At 40.4% G+C, this 22,879-nt stretch overlaps 1 protein-coding gene across 3 annotated transcripts in view; it reads right to left on the bottom strand.

Annotated features, from left to right (window-relative positions):
* MKLN1 (muskelin 1) overlaps positions 1–22,879 on the bottom strand; it is a 324,611-nt gene that overhangs the window by 278,983 nt on the left and 22,749 nt on the right. For 2 of the 3 annotated variants that reach the window (XM_066362717.1, XM_066362716.1), the window contains one exon: positions 20,162–20,285. In XM_066362717.1, the coding sequence (XP_066218814.1) occupies positions 20,162–20,178 (17 nt within the window). In that variant the 5' untranslated portion in view covers positions 20,179–20,285. Of the gene's footprint in view, positions 1–17,859; positions 17,928–20,161; positions 20,286–22,879 lie in introns of all 3 variants that reach the window. The other variant, XM_066362718.1, reaches the window with a different exon arrangement.

Raw genomic sequence — 22,879 nt, 5'->3', positions numbered from 1 at the left:
AAAAAAAAAAAAGATAGAATGAGGTAATATACCTATAAAGAGAGCTTACTTGACAGTTGGTAGATGTTGGATTATTTCTTTTGTATTTTTTTAACCATTCAATTTTTTTTAATTAATTTTAATGGGGTGACATTGATAAATCAGGGTACATATGTTCAGAGAAAACATCTCTAGGTTATTTTGACATTTGATTATGCTGCATTCCCATCACCCAAAGTCCAATTGTCTTCCGCCACCTTCTAACTGGTTTTCTTTGTGCCCTTCCCCTCCCCCCAACCCCCTCCTATGTCTCTGAGTCTCATTTTTATGTCCCACCTATGTATGGTAACCATTCAGTTTTAAATCCTTGATAATAAACAAGCACGTATGAAATATATCAGACAATGATGAGCACTGTGGAGAAGAGCACAGTGGGAGCCCTGAATGTCTGCCCGCGTGGGGAGGGGCAGCTAACACAAGGACAACTGAAAGGGTAGAGACAGGGATGAGGTGGCTCAGCCTCAGTCCAGATGCGTCAACATTGTCAAGACGCAAAGGCAAGCTGTGCGCTCTCCGCCATCGTGGTTCCGTGATTGTGACCATCTTAACCAGGAGGACACAGCCCAAAATTATAGCGGCAAGAGAAGGAGAAGTCAGGGATGAGGTGGTGGGGGGCCTGTGACTTGAGGGAGTCCGGATTGTCGGGCCACCAGTGTTGGTGGTCTTCAGTCCTAACTGTGGGTTCCATTGCCTGGAAACCCACTCTTCTCATTGATAGGTGACAGTGCAGTCCAGAGGGTGAGTTGAGTTGTAGCAGCAGTTTCTTCTGATTATTAAAATATATAAATTATTTAAAATTTTTTAAATTTATTGATTTTTAGAGAAGGGAGGAAGAGAGAGAGAGAGAGAGAGAGAGAGAGAGAAGGGGGGAGGAGGAAGATAGCATCAACTCCCAGATATGCCTTCACCAGGGAAGTCCAGGGTGTTCCAAGTCAATACTTTATCCACTGTGCCACCACAGGCCAGGCCAAAAAATAGATATATTATTTAAACAAATAAAATAACCACATGACAGAAAGGATATAACCTAAATATAGGAAATCTAAACAATTTAGAAAAAAATAAACTACCTATGATCCTGTTAACCTAATATATTTAATATCAGCATTTGGGTTAAATTTCCTCCTTGTCTATTTTAATAGGTATATTTAAAGATAACGGAAATGATACTATATACAATTCTGGATCCTTTTAAATGTAACATCTCATAAACATTTTTCCTATTGCTAACCAATTTTTCATAACTACCTTTTTAACAATGAATAACATATCATTAAGTAAATAAACAGTAAGTTGCTTAATTTAACTATCTCCTTTATATTGCTAGATGTTCAGAATCATTCTTATTTCTTTTTTTTTTTTTTTTTGTATTTTTCTGAAGCTGGAAACGGGGAGAGACAGTCAGACAGACTCCCACATGCGCCCTACCGGGATCCACCCGGCACGCCCACCAGGGGTGAAGCTCTGCCCACCAGGGGGCGATGCTCTGCCCCTCCGGGGCATCGCTCTGCCGCAACCAGAGCCACTCTAGTGCCTGGGGCAGAGGCCAAGGAGCCATCCCCAGCGCCCAGGCCATCTTTGCTCCAATGGAGCATTGGCTGCGGGAGGGGAAGAGAGAGACAGAGAGGAAGGAGGGGGGTGGTGGAGAAGCAAATGGGTGCTTCTCCTGTGTGCCCTGGCCGGGAATCAAACCCGGGTCCTCCGCACGCCAGGCCGACGCTCTACCGCTGAGCCAACCGGCCAGGGCCCATTCTTATTTCTTAATATTGAAAATACTGTATCAATATACATTTTTCTATATATTTTCTTTACCATAGTTTAGATTATCTTCTCAGAATGGATTTTCAAAACCTGAAAATGTTCTAGGACATCAACATTTCATGTCTCTTTGTATTTAGTGCCAAATTGCTTTTCAAAGGCATTATATCTATGTACAGTCCCAATAATGGTGTGCTGGAGTAGCAAACCTCATTGTGCCCTTGAAAACATCGGATGATTCCATTATTAAGCTTTACAGTTTCTGGACCATGATAATAAACAAGTAAATACATTGCATGTCAGGTAGTGATAAGCACAATGGTAAACAGCAAAGGGGGGAGAAGGAAGTGGCTGGAGGAAGGGGGTTGGTGACTGCTAACCCGGTGTATGTAGTATGACCAGGAAAGCCCTTTCTAGAAAGGTGGCATTTGAGTAAGAGCTGAAAAAAATGTAATGGTGTAAGGTATGAGAATTATATTTAAAAAGAAGGCTTCAGGTAGAGAATTCACCAAGAGAGGGACTAAGGCAGAATCACGTTGGGCAGTCTCTTGGAGGGGCAGCAGGAGGACCAGGTGGCTCCTGCCCTCTGAGTGGGGCACCAGGAAGGAGATGAGACCCAAGGGAAAGAGCAGCCAGGACATGGAAGGCTTTAGCTGCCCCTGTAAGGATTTTTTAAAATTTTGATTGGGGTGAGAAGGCATTAAAAGGTGTTGGAAAAAGAGGAGTTAGGAATATGACTTGTGTTCAATAAGATGGACTGATATGTTCTGAATAAGCTAATATGCCCCAAATCAAACTCAGCATCTTTCTGGTCAAAACCTTCTACATACTCAGCATCTCAAGTCTCTGACTTGTCAATGCTCAAAACCTCAGTTGTCACCAAGCCCTGTCAATTCTCCCTCCAAAATGTCTTTGTGTGGGCCTTCTCTATCCATCCCCATTGCCAGAACCCCACCGTAACAAGTTCTAATCGATCTCCACCCCCCTCTGTCTTTCTGCTCACCACTCGTACCTCTCAGAGCTATCAGCGATCAGCCTGGCCAAGCTGCTCATTCATGGGTCTGCCCTTTAATTCTGCTGCGCTCCCCCTTCCACCAGCACAGGGTCCAAATTCCTCAGAGTGAAATTCAAGCTCTACCACAATCTGATTCCAATCTAGGGGCCAAAACTTATCACCTATCATTTTTCAGAATCAACTGTGCCTTCCTGTCTAACAAGTTTCCTAAACCAGCTCTACACTTTCTTAATGTACACCTTTGCTTACATCATCTCCCCTTCCCAGTCTCTTTCCTCCTAGCCCCACCCAAAGACGCTACCCATACTGCTAGACCCACCCCAAGCATCATCTTCTTCACAACATCATCCTCCATCTCCCTGGCTGGAATTATACTTATCTCCTTCTGTGCTTGCATGAGTGCTATCCCATCACTCACACGTTCTGTGCCATATGATACTGCAGGTTGTTTTTTTTTTGGGGGGGGGGTTTGTATTTTTCTGAAGTTGGAAACACGGAAGCAGTCAGACAGACTCCCGCATGCGCCCGACCGGGATCCACCCAGCATGCCCACCAGGGGCGATGCTTCGCCCATCTGGGGCACCGCTCTGTTGCAACCAGAGCCATTCTAGTGCCTGAGGCAGAGGCCATAGAGCCATCCTCAGCGCCCGGGCCAACTTTGCTCCAATGGAGCCTTGGCTGCGAGAGGGGAAGAGAGAGACAGAGAGGAAGGAGAGGGGGAGGGGTGGAGAAGCAGATGGGCACCTCTCCTGTGTGCCCTGGCCGGGAATCAAACCCAGGACTCCTGCATGCCAGGCCGACGCTCTACCACTGAGCCATCTGGCCAGGGCCTGATACCGCAGTTTTGTGAACAGGTTTTCTTTCCTTCTGAGAGATAAGTTCCTGAGATCCCCATCTCACCCTAGAGCACTTACTACACTGCTTTGAACATCATCAGAATCCTCTAAGTATTTGTGGAACTTACATTCCCCAGGCAGGGCCTTGTTGCTAATTCGTTGTGGGAATGCAATTAGAGTTCCAGGCATCTGAATCCCAGCGCTATCTACTTTTCCCAACACCATTCTGTCTTTCTGACTTCTTTCCATTGTCATCTCTCATCTGAAGCAAGTTTGGAACCGCTAAGGAATGTTAAGGAGGGATGACTAAGCAAGAAACGAATGCTGCAGGTTTTGTTTTCCATGTGGCTCTTTAAACCAAAGTGAAACTCACTGAGGGGCACTGAGATTTTGTCTCTGAATTTAAAAATAAAAATAGATAAGCATAGCACATACACATCTAGAAACTTTGTAGCTTCCTAGAGTTTGATTTTTGAGCTGCACTTGAACTCTTGGGAGTCAAGTTGCCATATTTCCTGGTAGTCTGTACATTTGTAGTCAGGAGAAAAAGAAAAAAACCCAGTAAATATTGTGTGTGTGATTTTGCTTAATAGCTGTCAGCAACATTTCTAACCCTCTAAGACTAGGAGAAGGCTTAAACATTTGGGATGAGGCCTTGAGGTCAAAATTCCCAATTATTCTTATTTGAAAAAATAGCTCAAGGAATTAGTGTTCTAAACTGGGCTTCTCCTTTGGTATTTGAAATTAAATTATACTCATGATACATGTTAAACATAAGTATAGATAAAATAAGAATAAGATTAAGTTATAGTATTTAAAATATAATAGCATTAATATGCATATGTGACAAGTCTTTGTGAGTGACGATACTGACATGACTGTTAAAATATTTTTTTTTACATTTATTTATTTATTTATTTATTTATTTGAGAGAGAGAGAGAGAGAGACAGACAGACAGACATTGATTTGTTGTTCCACTTATCCATGTAATCATTGGTTGATTCTTATACGTGCCCCAACCGGGGATTAAGTCAGCAATCTTGGCACATTTGGATGATGCTCTAACCAACTGAGCTACCCAGCTGGGCCTAAAGCATATATTTGGGAAATGGTTTGAGGTAGTGGGGGGAAGAAAGGCAATGGAAAGATTCTTAATCTCCTATACAGTTTGCCTTCCTTCTGTTACAACTTTGACGAGGGCAGCATTGCTATGAAGAATGTTCTGTTGAGGTTTTTCACAAATTGAAGTAAAATGGGATGAAATTAAAGCCTTACATTTTACAGGATAAAAAAAAAAGGACAAAACCAAAGCATTAATTCATCTCACTCTACTCTGTCTCACTCTTGAGTGTTACAGCAGCAACTGACCTGTGCATCTGACATGAATTGTAATACAGGATCAGAGAAATGAAAGTAACCTCTGAAGCTGTTTCATCGAACTTCTATCCTTGGCGAGTAAGCGCCTAGACCGTTACAAAGAGTTAGTATTTAAGAAACTTTCCCATAGGCAGTTCTTTCCCAACTACAACCTAAATTCTACCTTACAGAATGACATGGATGATTTTTCTTGTTCTCTACAATGGAGACATGTAAACAGCTTTTAGCCATCGCTAATGACCATAACCATTTCTCTGTCACAGGGGTTGTATTTCTGGACTGTGGAGAGACAGCACAGAATGATGGGTAAGAATCCAGGCTTGGAGACAGACGGATTTGTGCTTAAGCCACAGATGTATGATCACGGGCAATTTATTTAAGCTCTCTAAGCCTCAATTTCCTCACCCATAATGTGGGAATGATAATACCGTTCAGCTGATCAAATTGTTGTGAAGAATAGCCTAGAACAAGTGCTGTCCAATAGAAATATATAACGTGGCCCTGGCCGGTTGGCTCAGTGGTAGAGTGTCAACCTGCTGTGTGTGGAAGTCCTGTGTTCAATTCGTGGTCAGGGAACACAGGTAAAGCGCCCATCTGCTTCTCCTCCCTTCCTCCTCTCAAAATCACCTTGACTAAATGTTGGAAATCTTTCTTGCATGAAGTCAGGAACCTACATGCTACAGGCTGACCTGAGGCAGACCTGCCCCAAACCCAGTCCCTGTCCGATGACAGTAACAGTGTCCGGGCTTATTGAAAGGACTAAAAACGTAACATATAGAAAGTGCTCAGAAAACTATTTGACCTGTAGTAGGTACTTTGTAAGTGTTTTATAAACAAAAATAAATCAATAATTAAAACACCCCCCTCCCCCCCAGCATGCCAACTTGACTTGAACATGTTTTCCTTTTTTCTGGAACATTCTTTCTTTACGATAGTTCTGCTCTCCCCCTTCAGTACTTTGTTTAATTACCACCTCATCAACCCTGGTTATCCTACCCCTCCCCACCCCTTCGTTGCTTATTGCTGTCTATATCATTTATCACTTTTTAATATTTTAAGTGATTATTTGTTTGTGTATCTGGTTTGTGACTCATCAATTCCAACCAGAAGGCAGGGATCTTATCTGTCTGTTTGTACTCAACCCTAAGCACCTAGGACAGTGGCTGTCACAGAGAAGGCATCCCACTATGTTTTCTGAATAGACAGACAGCAGTTACTTCTGGGACCCAGTGGCCCTGGGGATAGGGATGGGAGAGAGATGTACCTTTCACTTAATACCCCTTTTGCACTGTTTTATATTTTACCATGTCCTTGGGTTCTTTTCCCAACAAGGAAAAGTGAGAAACAAAATAATGGGATACGTGGACCTGTGGGTGAGGCCGGTAGCATAAAACAGTAAGCCCGCAGGAATCTGTGACCAGAGGAGGAGCTGGGAAGGAAGGCCACTTTTAGACCATACCCCTGAGAAAAAGTGGAATGACCCCTCAGAGATGGCACGTGGCCCTGATCTTGAAGCACAGCATGTACACAGGTTAGCAAGAAGTCTTCATAAGGCTTCTTTTGTATTGTGCAATTTGTGCCCTGTGCCTATGGGTACAATGAGAAATTTTTCCATGGCAAAAAGCCTATTTCCAGGCACAGTAAACAGAAGTGTTTGCGTAGGGCTGTTTGCCCACTTCCATCACTGCAGCATGGACGGGCAGGTGGCCTCGGTGCCTGGGAGTCCTTGGGCAAGAACAGATGATCTGTGTCCACAGCCTTCCTGGATACAAGAGGCCTTCCTCATTCCCTAACACTCAGGACACCTGATAAAAAGGACAGGATCCCACAGAAGAGCACTGGACTGCACATGAATCGTCCTGTAAACTTATCCCGACTAGTTTGGAGGAAAACTCTGCTCTAAGTTGTCTTTGGGGTCCTCCGCCTCTCTTTTCAATATCTACCTTTCTTTCCCCTCTGCTCTTTCCTGTTGAAAGAATAGCTGATGAGTCACCAGCCCTCTGGATAATGTATTACCCCTTCTACAAGTTTTTGCCTTTAAAAAATGGCCAATAGGAAATAAATAATAATGATGATGTTGTTGATAACGGTAATAATGATGATGACAACCATAGCTGATGATAGCAGTTATTGTTTACTGAATTGAATGTGTGTCTGGTATTCTATTAAACACGGATACAATTTATGTTATGCAATCCTCCAATAATTTAATGAGGTAGATATTTTCAGACCCATGTTATAGATGAGGAATGAAAAATCACATAGCAAATGGCAGATGAGGGGTTTCTAAGAACTGCCTCTAAAAGTTTTTGCTCTAGGGAATTGTATCATATTATTCAAATGAATGAACTTATAAGGTGGAAACTTTGACCTTGTAGAGAGGGAGTTTGGAAGAGGCAGACAATCATCACAGCAACCCTCAGTAGCCATGAAATTGACCACTGAGGCTTGAAACTTCAAAACAAAGCACTGTGTCTATGACTGCCTAAATTCAATCCTGACTGACACTCGTGACATTACCTGGGGCAAGTCACATAACCTCTGTATGTTTGAGATTATTGCTGAATTCAATAAGATAATGCCAATCAAGTATTTGCAATTGTGTGTGTGACATTCAGATGCTGTACATTTTAATTGAACAATTTATTTCTAGCTTCCAAATAACAGAAGTACTCTTTCACCAGATTTTATAATGTAGTTTTTGATTCATTTTCTATTGGTTTCATTAGATAACATAATAGAATAACATAATAGAATTTCAAAGGAAAACACCTCCATATCCCATTTCCCTAACAACAATTATTTTTATTTTTGTATACTGCCTTCAAGTTGTGTTTATTCTAGGAAGTTACACAAAGAGGACACTATACTGAATCATTTTGAATTTTTATGTCGCTCTGTCACAGATCAGCTATACGACCTCAGGGAAGTCAACTGTCACCTTAGTTTCCCAAAGGATAAAATGAAAAAGCCAGACCAGATGATCTTGAAGATCTTTCTAGTCTAACAATTCATGATCTTTTATCCATAATCTACTTTCTTTTTATTTGCTTTTGTGATATTTAAAGTGCATATAAGAAATATTTTCAAAGTTACTTACTATTCTACAGTGTATCTGGGAAATAAAGTTTCATATAATGAGTTCTGCAACTGTAAGGTGATAATTAATCCCCTCCCAGGAATTTCAAAAGTAGCCACGAAATTCTCGAAAAGCTATGAAAGTTAATATCTTAATACATTTGTGGTATGTACATTTGCAACAAACATCTTAGCAATTCTACACATTAATTATAAGTAATGCATTTAGTTTGACAGGTCATTCTAATCTCTGTTGGTACAGAGTTATTAATTCAGAACATAAATACAGAAATGTTACTTCAGTGTCTTTTGTCCATGTGGTATTCTCAATTTTTAAAGCTTTTCTACAAGAATATCAGGTAAGGAGGAAAACAAAGAAAAGAAAAAGAGAAAGGAGCGACTCTACCTGATTAGTTCATATCGGCAGAAACGTGTCAATGTAAATGTCTAAGAAGTCCATAACGAATAATGGGATGAAGCAGTCACTCTCCCGCACTGCTGCTTGGTGTGTAACTTGTTAAAACCTTTATAGAGGCAATGTGACAATACTTATCAAGACCTTGCATATGTTTCCACCCTCTCGCCACGTAATTCCACTAACAGGAATTTGTACTTAGGAGATAATAAGTGCGCAAATGCTTTGTTGCACTATTACATATAACTGCAAAGATTTGGAAGTAATTCAAATGTCCAGAAATAGAAAAATGGATAAGTAACTGATGTTGCACATGGCATAATAAACATGTGTGCATGTGAATGTATATACACTTATGATATATATGTGTGTGCATGTGTGTGTGTGAACATTTTTGCTACCTCAGCCAGATTACTGTATAGATACCAATGGTTCTTATTGCTACTGTCTTAGTCACTGTTTCTAGGTCCTTTTTAGTGAACAGAGGAGCTAGGAAACATATCTATATATATACATACACATCATAAGTTTATATTGCTAACTTCTAATACAAATTCAGAACTACAGAGTTTTCCCCTAACCTCGTCTCATCTATATTTTCCTCCCCCCACACTGAGAATCCTGATTCTCAAGGTCACGGAGCATGATAGAATGAGAATATCCTATAGTTAACATGGCTTATGCCGTATCCCCCAGAATAGCAATATCAACACTACCACCAACAACATGATTACCGAAGACTGTTAAAAAATGTTTCGCAAGATGCTCATCTTCATTAGTTATTGGAGAAATGCAAATCAAAACTACAATGAGATACCACCTCTCACCTGTTAGATTAGCTATTATCAACAAGACAGGTAATAGCAAGTGTTGGAGAGGCTATGGAGAAAAAAAACCCCTCATTCACTGTTGGTGGAAATGTCAAGTAGTACAACCATTATGGAAGAAAGTATGGTGGTTCCTCAAAAAACTGAAAATAGAACTACCTTATGACCCTCCACTGGGTATATACCCCCAAAACTCAGAGACATTGATATGTAAAGACACATGTAGCCCCATGTTCACTGCCGCATTGTTCATAGTGACCAAGACATAGAAACAACCAAAAAGCCCTTCAATAGAAGACTGGATAAAGAAGATGTGGCACATATACACTATGGAATACTACTCAGCCATAAGAAATGATGACATGGGATCATTTACAACAAAATGGTTGGATCTTGATAACATTATATGGAGTGAAATAAGTAAATCCGAAAAAACTAAGAACTGCTTGATTCCATACAGAGGTGGGACATAAAAACAAGACTAAGAGACACGGACAAGAGTGTGGTGGTTACGGGGGGGGGGGGGGGGGCGGGGGGGGGGGAGAAGAGGGAGGGAGAGGGGAAGGGGGAGGGGGAGGGGTACAAAGAAAACCAGATAGAAAGTGATGGAGGACAATCTGACTTTGGGTGATGGGTATGCAACATAATTGAATGACAAGATAACCTGGACATGTTTTCTTTGAACATATGTACCCTGATTTATTGATGTTATCCCATTAAAATTAATAAAAATTTATTTTAAAAAAGTGTTTCGTAGTTCTTTTTGTTTTTAGGTTATGTCCCATCACAGATATGTAGTCAAATTGATGTTTCTTAAAATTATTCAAAAATAGTTCTCTGTATGCCACTAACCAGATACACAATTAGTCTTTTTTTAAGTTAAGAATTGCATTTTTAAGTTAATATTTTTTATAATTATGTAAAATATTTAAATGATGCCAAGGTCAAGTCAATAAAACAAGGTGAATTGAAAGAAGTCTAGTTTCTATCACCATTCCTTCCACTTTTCTCCTTCCCACCTCTTATAGGTAACTATTACTTTGTGATGTAGATATATATCCTTCAACTGTTTGTTTTTAAATATAAGCAAGTATATATACATGTATATTGTGTGTATATCTGAATATGTATATGTGTAAATATATTTATATCCATTTTATATAAATGATAGCATCCTAGACTACTTTTCTCCCCATTGCTTTTTTTTTTCCTTTTTTACAAAGACAGAGAGAGAGTCAGATAGGGACAGACAGACAGGAATGGAGAGAGATGAGAAGCATCAATTATCAGTTTTTCATTGCGACACCTTAGTTGTTCATTGATTGCTTTCTCATATGTGCCTTGACCGCGGGCCTTCAGGAGACCGAGTAACTCCTTGCTTGAGCCAGGGACCTTGGGTCCAAGCTGGTGAGCTTTTTGCTCAAGCCAGATGAGCCGCGCTCAAGCTAGCGACCTCGGGGTCTCGAACCTGGGTCCTTCCACATCCCAGTCTGATGCTCTATCCACTGCGCCACCGCCTGGTCAGGCCCCATTGCTTTTTTACTTACAGTATATCCTAAAGATCAACCCATATAAGTATGTCTAAAGATTCTGGTTTTTCAAATTTTTATTTATTGATTGATTTAAGAGAGAAAGGAAGGAGAAAGGGAGAAAGGGAGAAAAACATTGATTTGTTGTTCCACTTATCTATGCATTCACTTGTTAATTCTTTTATGTGCCCTGACCAGGGATTGAACCTGCAACATTGGTGTATCAGGATGACATTTTAATCAACTGAGAACCTGACCAGAGGGATCTAAAGAGTCTTATTTCCATTTTAACTGCACAGAACTCCACTGTGTGACTGAACCATACTTTGTCAACCAGTCCTTTATTAATAGGTATGTGGTTGTTTTCAGTCTTTTGCTATTATAGTTTCTGTCCTATGGTTTTTCCTTAAATATCAATAGACTTTTAGTATGTGGAATTATACAAAATGAGCCTAGACCATCTTATCATACCAAATAGCAAGGAGTTATCAAAAACTACTAGGGTCATGTCAAAAGAATTCAGGAGCAAATTTGACTATACTACCTACCACAGGCCAATTAGGGATTACTTCAACATTAATAAGAATAATAAACAAAATGTATTGAATTACAGTGTTTCAATTAGTGAGTTCAATCAAAGGAAAATTAAAAAACAAAAGCAAATAACAAAACACCTATTTGGCCACCATGGGCACATGCCAGAAAATCAACTCAAGGAATAATAGAATTAAAATATCACTATTTTGCAATCCTTAATCTAGGCAACATCATAAAAGAAGAGATTGTTACACATTATGTACTTCCCAATGGCAAAACACATAACTGTAAAACAGTCTTGCAAAAAATAAAGTCTGAATCTGATAGTCAATAGATAGTTTTAAGAAACACAGGAGACAGAAGAACATGTTGAACTACACCCTGGGGATGTCATGAGTAAAATCCAGGCTGTGAGAAGTTCTGTTGGGCAAACGACTTGATTCCTTCAACAAATAAATTGCAAGTATGTGTATATATTACAGTGGAAACCCATATATATATTTTAAAAGATTTTACAGACAAAGCAACTAAGCTTAGCTTTGCATGTGAACTTTATTTGGATACTACTTCAAACAAGCTATAAAAATGAATGATAACATTTATGAGATAATTGAAAATTTGAACATTGAATATTTTATATCATTAAAATATTACTAATTAGTTTAGATGTGATGATAGTTATGTTTTAAAAAGTCTTTATCTTTTAGAGATTCATAGTGAAATATTTATTTCAATGATGCGATGATAAAATTTCTGGAATTTGCTTTAAAATAAGATAAGTGGGGAGGAGGAAGAGGTATTCATGGGTTGGCTATCATGGGTTGATGAGTACATGGGGCTCCTTGCCTACTTTTGTCTATGCTTTAAATTTTCTGTAATAAAATATAAATATGCATTTATATGTAATGGGTATTTTGGTGTGTGTGTGTGTGTGTGTGTGTGTGTGTATGTATAAACACCCACTATAAAGAAATACAACAAAATGTTAACAGCAATTATCTCTGGATCATAGAATGATGGATTATTTGGTGATTTTTATTTTTTTGTTTTACTGTACTGTATATATTATATATATATATATATATATATATATATATATATATTTTTTTTTTTTTTTTATGTGCCTTGACCGTGGGCCTTCAGCAGACCAAGTAACCCCTTGCTTGAGCCAGCGACGTTGGGCTCAAGCTGGTGAGCTTTTTTTTTGCTCAAACCAGATGGGCCCTCGCTCAAGCTGGCGACTTCAGGGTCTCGAACCTGGATCTTTCCGCATCCCAGTCCGACGCTCTGCGCCACCGCCTGGTCAGGCTATTCTATATTTTTTTAATTTTATTTTATCCTCATCTCCTTGTCCCCTCCCATTTGGCAACCATCAGCTGGTTCTCTATACCTATGTGTCTGTTTCTGTTCTGTTCTGTTTACTCATTATTATTATTATTATTTTTAGATTCTACCTATAAGTGAGATCATATTTTTTTCATAATCTAAGAAGTTATTTAAAAAGAAAAATCTTTTAGCTGTTCAACACTACCATTTTCACAATTCAACTAGAATTCCCTTCTGACACAGTGGATAAAATGACTTTGCATCCTTTAAATACAGTCGGGCAAGGCAAAATTACTTAATATTTAATTATCTTTTGTTTTGAGTAGGTACAGATACTACTTTATGCAAATGTAACTTGAAAGCAACATTGGAAGTTTATAAATTCTGTCATTTAGGGTAACAGAATAATCTTAAAATTATAGCTTAGGAGTAAACAGTTAACGTGTTTTTTTTTCTCCTTCTTACATAACACAAAAACAACTGCTCCGGTTTGGCATAAACTTTCTCCTCCAAAGTCACCTTTGTGTTGAAATTTAGCACCTCAGGTTTCAGTCCAATAATTTGCAGATGAGACCAGGTTTCTTAACACAATTTTCTTGTAATTTTACTACACTGTCAGTTCCTGGCAGCTGGGGAAGAGTCCTTTCTTCATAGTGAAGTGGGTCGGGTGAATGCTTCTGCCTTCTGCTTTCTAATATGCAGCGAGAACAAGGAGTCTAAATAACTCCTTTTGTGTCACTGGAATAGAAGTAAGGCCATGACAGTAGATGCAATTTAAGAAAAAGATTGTTAATGGGTATTTTTAGTATATTAATAGCTGATAGGGATACTGTAGGGTTTGTCATTCAATTCTGAGAAAATTAGTCCTTTAAGATCAGTAAAACTTTAAACCAAGTCATAAAAACAAGTATATTTTAAGTCACATATAGAGATAATTATATCATCATCTGAATCTTCTTTAATCAGGTAACGGTCCCTTCTACATTTATTTTGAAAGAAAGACATTTATCCAATTTTCCTTCTTTGTTCACATGTAATTTTCTTCTAAAGAAACCATAGTCAGCTCCTCTTATTAAATATATGAGCAGATGATTATTATTGAAGTAACATTTTGTTCTGAATGTAGACTTTAAAACAAAATCATTGATACATGTAGTTATTCATTTGGAAGTGAAATTTTCTGATTTTAAAAAATGGCTAGCCCTGGCCAGTTGGCTCAATGGTAGAGTGTCAGCTTGGTGTGCAGGAGTCCCGGGTTTGATTCCCGGCCAGGGCACACAGGAGAAGCGCCCATCTGCTTCTCCACCCCTCCCTCTCTCCTTCTTCTCTGTCTCTCTCTTCCCCTCCTGCAGCCGAGGCTCCATTGAAGCAGAGTTGGCCCGGGCGCTGAGGATGGCTCTGAGGCCTCTGCCTCAGGTGCTGGAGTGGCTCTGGTTGCAACAGAGCAACGCCTCAAATGGGCAGAGCATCACCCCCTGGTGGGCATGCCGGGTGGATCCTGGTCGGGCGCATACAGGAGTCAGATTCCCGTTTCCAACTTCAGAAAAATACAAAAATAAAAATAAAAAAAAAAGAAAGAAAAAAAATGGCTAAAGGGCCCTGGTCATGTGGCTCAGTGGATAGAACATTGTCCCTGCATGCTGAGTTTATGAGTTCAGGGCATGTGTGAGAAGCAACCAATGAGTGCACAACTAAATGGACAAGTAAATGGAACCATGAGTTGATGCTTCTGGCTCTGTCTTTCCTTTCCCCCACCCCTCTCTTCTTCTTCCTCTCTTTCTCTCTCAAATCAATGGGGGAAAAATTAACATAAAAAATTTAAAAATGACTAAAGGCAGATAATGTTGATTTGGGCCCATCTGTCTATTTGAGGTTCCATGAGTTGTTGTGTGCTTTACAAAAATTCAATCTGCATTTGCACCTATGTGCCAGGCTTCGGGCTAAGTATTTTCATACACGATCTCAATGATTTATTGCAAACAAGAACCCTGTGAGTTGCTTGTTCAAGGTCACATACTAATCTAGTTGATTGCAAATCTGTGTCACCACTTTCAAGTTCACAAGCATTGGTGACTGAGAGCATTTGTAGCAGTCCTTGGTGCCTAACAAGCTTTGCACTAGAAAGTACATGAAGTCAGTTTGAAGGCTGATCATCATCTATCTCATTCTAAAATCAGGGTTCCCTGCCTCCCTTACGTGCTGGAAGATGCACAGAAAGTACAATGCTTCATATTGTAGCAAAGATGGTGCCTGCTGAGATGGAACCACTCTCATGAAGAAACCAACCAAGACACATCAAGGGGAAGGAATAGGGCATCTGGTCTTCAAAGCAGCAAAGCAGAGCTTTGATCTGCCTTGGTCCTTTAACAAATCTAGAGGATGCAGACATCTGTAAGCCTCAGAATCAGCACTTTTGATTTGGTGACCAGCGAACTGAAAGTCAACCTGAGAAAGCTGATTCTTGACATATTTCCATCAAGGGTCACTTGTTTCATCCCAATGGACTCAAGGCTAAGAATTAAAAACCCCAACTTTGGTAAATTATATGTTTGAAAAACTGAGAGTTCTAATTAGACGTGCATCCCAAATGCCAGTAGGCCCACTCTATTCATTTACTCATAACTTCATGAAAAACTGTTTGTTTGGGCTGTGGTTTTTAAAAAAGAAATTTACCTTCAGGCTGAGTTGAAGAACGGAACATGTGAGAAAATGATTTTCCAGCTTTTGTTGACTCAGTAATGAAAAGGGGAAAATATGTTTATAAGAATTTGGCTGCTTGGTAACTCAAAAATAATTGGTCTAAGAAACTTGAAATTTCACATGTTAAATGCTAAGTCCCATTATAAATTTCAAACAGAATTTTCCAATGCATACTCTTGTTCTGGCTTCTAATGCTACAGAATGATGCTGGTGGGCAGAAACTAGGCATCAAATTATTAACCTTTCCTATAAAGTTGTGCTAGAAGTTACTACTGGAATATTTTATTTGTGGAGAGACATTAAGACAGTTACACAATACCTTGGAAGTAGACTTGAACTAAAGGATCTTAAAAATAAATAGAAACAACAAAAATAAAGCATGACTAACTCTCCTGCCACCATCGAAACAAATGTTTCCAAGGACCTGAAGCCAAGAAAACAGAAATCCATAAACACAAAGGCCGAGATAATCAGTTGAATATACTAGGTCTCTATATGTGACTAAACAGAAGTCTAAAAACCAAACAAAACCAAAACACCCCACCTGCCTTGAATGCTAGAGAACATTGACCCTTCCTGCCACAGAAACCCCAGCTGGCAGTTGATTTTAAAATGACCGAATCTCCAACAATTATGGGGAGATGGATGTTTTAAAAATGCAGTAGGGTTGATTGCATACTTCATGTTATTGCATACACATTACTGAGGGCAGGGTCATCTAGTTCATTCATCTTAATAACCAATTCTTTCTCAGATTTGCTACAGAGCCAACTCAACTGAATCCTTAAGGCACAATAATACTAGGGTGAACTACTATACTTTTCAGTATGAGAGTTTTTATTATGGAGAGAATCCTGGGACAATTTAAGCAATTATGTGCTTTGTTTTTGCTTTTCTCTATCTCTGTTCTTGCTTATATTTTAGGTATTGCATATAATTTATTTCATTTTTCTTTATTTTATTGATTCATTTTAGAGAGAGAGGAAAGGAGAGAAAGACAGAGACTGAGTGAGAAGCATTCCTTTGTTGTTCCACTCAGTCGTGCATTCATTGCTTGTTTCCCAAATATGCCCTGACTGGAGATCAAACCCACAACCTTGGTGTTTCAGGACGACACTCTAACTGACTGAGCAAATCACCCGGAGCTAACTCGTTTCATTCTTTATGCTTTACATCTTATCTTCTTTTAGAAAAATTCAAGCAAGATTTTAAAAGATGGCAGGGTAAGTGTTGGGTGGCTTGTCCACATGGGTAACAAATCTTCGTCCCTAAAGCCCAGACTGCTGATACGGAGAACAAAAAGCCATATTCTGGCTGCCATGAACAATCCTGCAGACACAGCTAATGCTCACTCTAGAGATTATACCGTACCTATCCCAAACACTTCAATGATGCCCAACCTATGCAACCTCTCCTTGTATCCATGCACACACCAACCATTTCTTTCCATTTGGATGCGATATTGCTAAAGAGCAAGGTCTCTTGCAAGGAAGCTGAACTCGGGAGTCAGAATCCAAGTGTGAAACCCAGCTCTTTAGGGCACCAGTTAAAGGCAGTTTAGTGCAGTGGGTCTGTGCCTACTGATGCCACTTTCTAGCTATGTGACTCTAGGCAATGTATTTAAACCTGTGCCTCAGTGTTCTCATTTGTAAAACAGCAAGAATATCAACAATGACCTTGGAGAATTGTCGTGAAGATTAAAAGTCTTAATAGGGATTAGAACAGAGCCTCAGGTATCCTCAGCACTCAATAAATGTCAATGATCAATATCACTAGCCGCATGGCCTTGGGGAATTCACCTACTCTGCAAGGCTCCATTTCTTCTTTTGTACAAAAAGGGAAACAGCTGTGTTAGGCTTAGCTCGCTGGTTTACCAGCTGTAAGCACTTCGCCTGATTAGTGAGTGAGCACGTGGCAGCACCACATGTGTATAGTCTATGTAAGGCTATGAGTGCTTTCCCTCAGGGGTGATTCTCCCAGATTGCTTTCCCGCCACTGTGAGGTGCAGTTTTCCTGATCCCTCCCCCTTCACTGAGAAAAGCAGGTTTTCTTTTGTTTATTTGCTCACTTCTCTTTGTGATCCTCAGATAAACAGATATGGCCCGATGCTTTCTGGCTCCACAGTTCCTCTACCACCTGCCCGAATTCAGTGCGAACTTGCCTGGCCTCAACCACTAGCATTACAGATCACAACTTCACATGCTCTTTACGAAGACTGAATAAACTCATACAACATATGGACAGTCATTTTAAGAACATGATCAAGTATAAGACAACTGTTTCAACAAACTAGAATTAGTTCTTTTCTGCTCTGTCTTCTATATACTTAAAACATACACATGCACAGGTAGTACGCACGTGTGCGCGTGCACACGCACCTGCTGTAGCACTCATCACACTGTATCATAAGAATTTGCTTACCTGTCCATCTCCCCCTCTAACAGTGCATCCTCTGATTCACCTCTGCACCCTCGGCACGTTGGACATACCTGGTACAGGACAGGTACTCAATAAATATCTGTTTAAATGAATGTTGTCCAAATGACTGAGCAGGCATTCGCAAGGCTTTTGCCATGAATGATGGATTATCACTTTCTGCCAAGTGTCCTCAGTAGACCACCCCAAAATGTATTTGTTCTTCTTCAGCCACAATATATCGAGATTCTGTCATTTCTAATGCAGCTTGTATGGCTGGATCCACTCATTCCTTTTACTTAGTAAATAATTGTAGAGCATGCGTTTTGTGCCAGGTCCCTATGCTGGGCTCCCTATAGTGGACCACAAGTGGCAAGTGCCTAGGCTAATTTAATTCCCTCAAATTGTATTGGAAGGACCTATTTACCACAGAATCATTTACAACTGGAGATCATAAGCTTCAAATATAGTCTCAGGGTGGGAACAAAATGAATTTTTAGAAGTGGGAGCCCTTATAGAATAATCAAGATCAAAGCTCTAAGTTCAAATTCTTGCTCTGTTTTGGACAAAGTATAAGACCTTGGACAAGTTACTTAACCCCTTTAAACCTCACTTATTTCATCCATAGGATGGAGCTAAGAAGATTGATGTACTAAAAATGGCAACCTTTATTAATTGCTTCTTATAGTATCTACCAAATAGTAAGCACTCATACATGATTGACCCAATCCAATACCCCAGTATTTGAACTTCCATCGCAAATATATTCAGCAAGTGGGGCATGAATGCCCATCTTCTACAACCTCTAGCAGCTGTCCACTGATTGCTGGGAAAATTGAATTGTTGAAAATTCCAGTGGGTTGTAATATACATGCTTGCATCACAGGCCCTTAATCTGTCATTTGGGATTCTCCAGAAGAAATCTAATCTCTTCTCTGCAGAAGAGCCCTAGCCATCACCCTCCTCCTCAGACACCCACAGACAGCCTTCGTTCCTTTAATCATTTTTGATACAACACTGATTACCCAATCCTTTATTATCCTTTTTATTCTTCTTGAAAAATCTTTTATCAATGTTTCTCTTAAAGGCTAAAGATCAGAATTCATAAAATAGCACAAATGTGGCCTGATCAACCAGTGGATGCTAGAGAACTACTTTGCCACTTGAACACTACTGTTCTATTAATACAACAAAAGATTGATTTTTTTTTTTTTTTTGGAAGCTACATCCCGCTGTGTCGATTCATCATCTACTCATAATTGACAGGAGCTAAAATCTTCCTATGTGAGCAATTGTGGGTCATCTCGCCCTCTACTTATACTTGAGCAATTGAATTTTGGGACCTTTGAGTGCTTAATATTTGTACCCATCATCGACTTCATATTGTCAAATGTGAGTCATGATTGTATTTTGTCAGGATTTGCAGGGGAAGGTAATCTTGTCTGTATCATCCAACTTATTCGTGATTCTTTCTAGTTTTGTGTCACCCCTAGATCTGTTCAGTATGCCATCAGTGTTATCATCTTCATCATCAATAAAATATTGGTAGAGGGCAAGGCTGCAAACCAGACTTGCATAGATCCCTAGAGATCTAGATGGGCATCAATCTCTTTAAAAAGTTTTTAAGACATCATTTATTTAATCAACTATTTATTGAGTACCACCATGTACCATATGTTAAGCATATATATAGTAGTAAAAAGAAAACTAAACCAAAACCCAAACTCCCTGCCCTCATGAAGCTTACATTCTAGCAGAGGGGATAAAACATAAACAAATAAGGAGATAAATACACAATACTAAGCTTTGTTAAATGAAAAACCACAGCAGGTAAGGGTCTAGAGAGAGTTAATTGTGGGGATGGAGTGAGGGTTGTCCAGAGGTGGTATGGATAACGCAGAGTTGTTTTGAAGTGTGGTTGCCTTGCTCACATCCTGCATTCTTACTGTCTATCTGGCCCGAAAGGTGTCCTGGAGTGGGCAGCGAGTCTTTGTGAGTTCTCAAAACTCACTTTTCTCTATGTGCAGTTAGATTGGGGGGGGGGGGGGGAATCAAGAGATTAGCAGTGAAGAATTTAAATAATTGTGAAATTTAAAAGAAGTTGAAAAGACATAATTCCTTAAGAGACTTCACAACATTTTTTCACATGCATAGGATATTCAAACATTATGAGACCTGCTAACCCAGGAAGGAAGCCAGTCACACCACCCAGTGAAGACTCCAGAGAAAGAATTTTAAAATTATTGCTCTACAAGTATATCGTTGAAGATCAAATAATAGAGGAAAAAACAGAAAAGCTAACTCTTACCTTATTCCATTCCCCATGTTCTCAAGTGTGGAGTGGGTTTTGAATCCGGTCGTTTATGGAAAAGTCAGAAGGATGGAACACTTGGGTGACCCCAAACACGCCCAGAGAGTCTGGATTTTGAACTCTGGAAAAGAAGGCCATGAAGGACAGATTTGAAATCTACTGCTATTACCTACTCTTTGTTCATGATTCTAATGTTAATACATCCTTCTGAATAGTTTTAGATAATCTTTGAATTCTTTTTGTATTAGAGGAAGTTGATAAATCTTTGTTTAGTAAAATCCTAATTGTACCCTCTGATTGGAAATTTCTTTTATATGCTCACAATGAGACTTTTTTCAATTAAAGTTGGTACTAAATATTATTTTATATTATTTTCAAGTGTACCACATCATGGAGTGATTAAATATTTATATAATTTACAAAGTGATCCACCCCAATGAGTCTAGTGCCCACCCGGCACCATGCCTAGTTATTCCGATATTATTGACCGTATTCCCTGTGCTGTACTTTACATCCCTGTGACTATTTTGTAACTACTAATTTGCAGTTCTTGGCCCCTGACCTTTCTCATCCAGCCCCACCCAACCCATCTCCCATCTGGCTACCATCAGTCTGTTCTCTGCATCTACAAGTCTGTTTCTGTCTTGTTTGTTCATTTATCTTGGTTTGTAGATTCCACATATAAGTGCAATCATAAGGCATTTGTCTTTCTCTGTCTGACTCCTCTCCCTTAGCATCACTCTCTAGGTTCATCCACGTTGTCGCAGATGGTAAGATTTCGTTCTTTTTATCAGCTGAGTAATATCCCAGTAGATAGGTACCGCATCTTCTTTATCCAGTCATCTATTGATGGGCACTTAGGTTGTGTCCATATCCTGACATTTTGGCATTTCTATTCATTCATTCCTTCACTGGGCATCTGTTTTGTACCAAATATTTTGTTGGTGCTTGGAATGCAAAGGTCAATGAGATAAATATGGCCTTTGCTTACAGAGAGCTTACAGTAGAAGACTAGATAGAAACAGAAAAGGCAGCTCTGTGACAGCTGTGTGTCACGAAGAGGAAAGTACCCAGAGCTCTAAGAGAGTCACGTGACTCAGACTATGGGAGGATTGGAAGTTAGCGACTGCTACGGGAACATGTACAGGGTGTAGAGGAGCCCGTCCGATAACGCAGCGAGGCAGGCTTCCTTCAGTGGATGCACATTTTGGAGGTGACAGAAATGGCAGTGTATGCGGTGCACCTGAGCATCAAAAACCGTTCCGCACCGTGGAGGCAGGGTGGTCAGACATGCTCCTGGAAGGTGCGTGGGACCCAGTTATTCACGACCGCACGTGCCATGCGTGGAAAGGGATGACTCCATGGAAATCTGCGATTGCTTGAATGTTTGTGTTTTAAGGGGGAGGACGTCAAGATTGCTGCTCAGATTTTTTTTTTTTGTATTTTTTTTTTTTTTTCTGAAACTGGAAACGGGGAGAGACAGTCAGACAGACTTCCGCATGCGCCCGACCGGGATCCACCCAGCACGCCCACCAGGGGCCACGCTGTGCCCACCAGGGGGCGATGCTCTGCCCCTCTGGGGCGTCGCTCTGCTGCAACCAGAGCCACTCTAGCGCCTGGGGCAGAGGCCAAGGAGCCATCCCCAGCGCCCGGGCTATCTTTGCTCCAATGGAGCCTTGGCTGCGGGAGGGGAAGAGAGAGACAGAGAGGAAGGAGGAGGGGGGTGGAGAAGCAAATGGGCGCTTCTCCTATGTGCCCTGGCGGGGAATCGAACCCGGGTCCCCCACACGCCAGGCCGACGCTCTACCGCTGAGCCAACTGGCCAGGGCCTGCTGCTCAGATTTTTGACACGAACAGCTGTGTGGACAATGCTATCACTCAATGAGACAGTAAAAATACAGAATAGAGGAGATTTGGGGGAGAAGGGGACAGGTTCAGCCTTGGTGGTGTTTGGTTTGGTTCCTGGGGAATGTTTGCAGGGCCGCAGTGGGGGTTTGATCGAGAAGTCTGAGGATACAATTGAGAAAACATCAGTACAAGACAACAATAGAATCCACAGGGATAGAAGAGAAACCCTGGGCGAATGTCAGGGAAGAGAAATGGGCCCAGGAAAGAATCCAGGGGAACCCCAAAGCTTATAGGATGGGCAGAGAAAGGATCCCAAAAAGAGAGAGTGAGAAGGTGCAGCCAGAGGGATAGGAGGGAAACAGGAAGAGTCAAGTGTCACAGAGGACAAGGGGCGAGCACGTTTCAAGTAGACCATGGTCAACAAACGTGGATGCGATCAAGAAATCAAGAAAACAAACAAACTGAGAAGTACCCGTGGGGTGAACCCCAAGAAGATACTTAGCCTGTTAGGCAGATGTGGATCAGTGGGGGCAGGAGCCATGTCACAGCAATTTGAACAAATGGAACCAGTGAATGTAGACAACTATTTGTTTTGTTTTTTTTTATTTAAAAAAAAAATTTCATTGATTGAGAGAGAGAGAGAGTAGCATCAGTGCGTCGTTCCCCTTAGTTATTCCATTTAGGTGTTCCATTTAGTTATGTACTCATTGATTGCTTCTCCTATGTGCCGTGACCAGGAATCTGACCTGTGACCTCGGTGTGCAGGGATGACGCTTTATCCATGGAGCCACCCAGCCAGGGCCTATAGACAACTGCTTTTAAAAGTTTGCCTTAAAAGTGAAAGCCGTAATCCTTGGATTTTTTTGC

Source organism: Saccopteryx leptura, chromosome 2 (genome assembly GCF_036850995.1).
Source record: "Saccopteryx leptura isolate mSacLep1 chromosome 2, mSacLep1_pri_phased_curated, whole genome shotgun sequence".
Classification (NCBI taxonomy): domain Eukaryota; kingdom Metazoa; phylum Chordata; class Mammalia; order Chiroptera; family Emballonuridae; genus Saccopteryx; species Saccopteryx leptura.
This window is presented reverse-complemented; position numbering and strand designations above follow the sequence as displayed.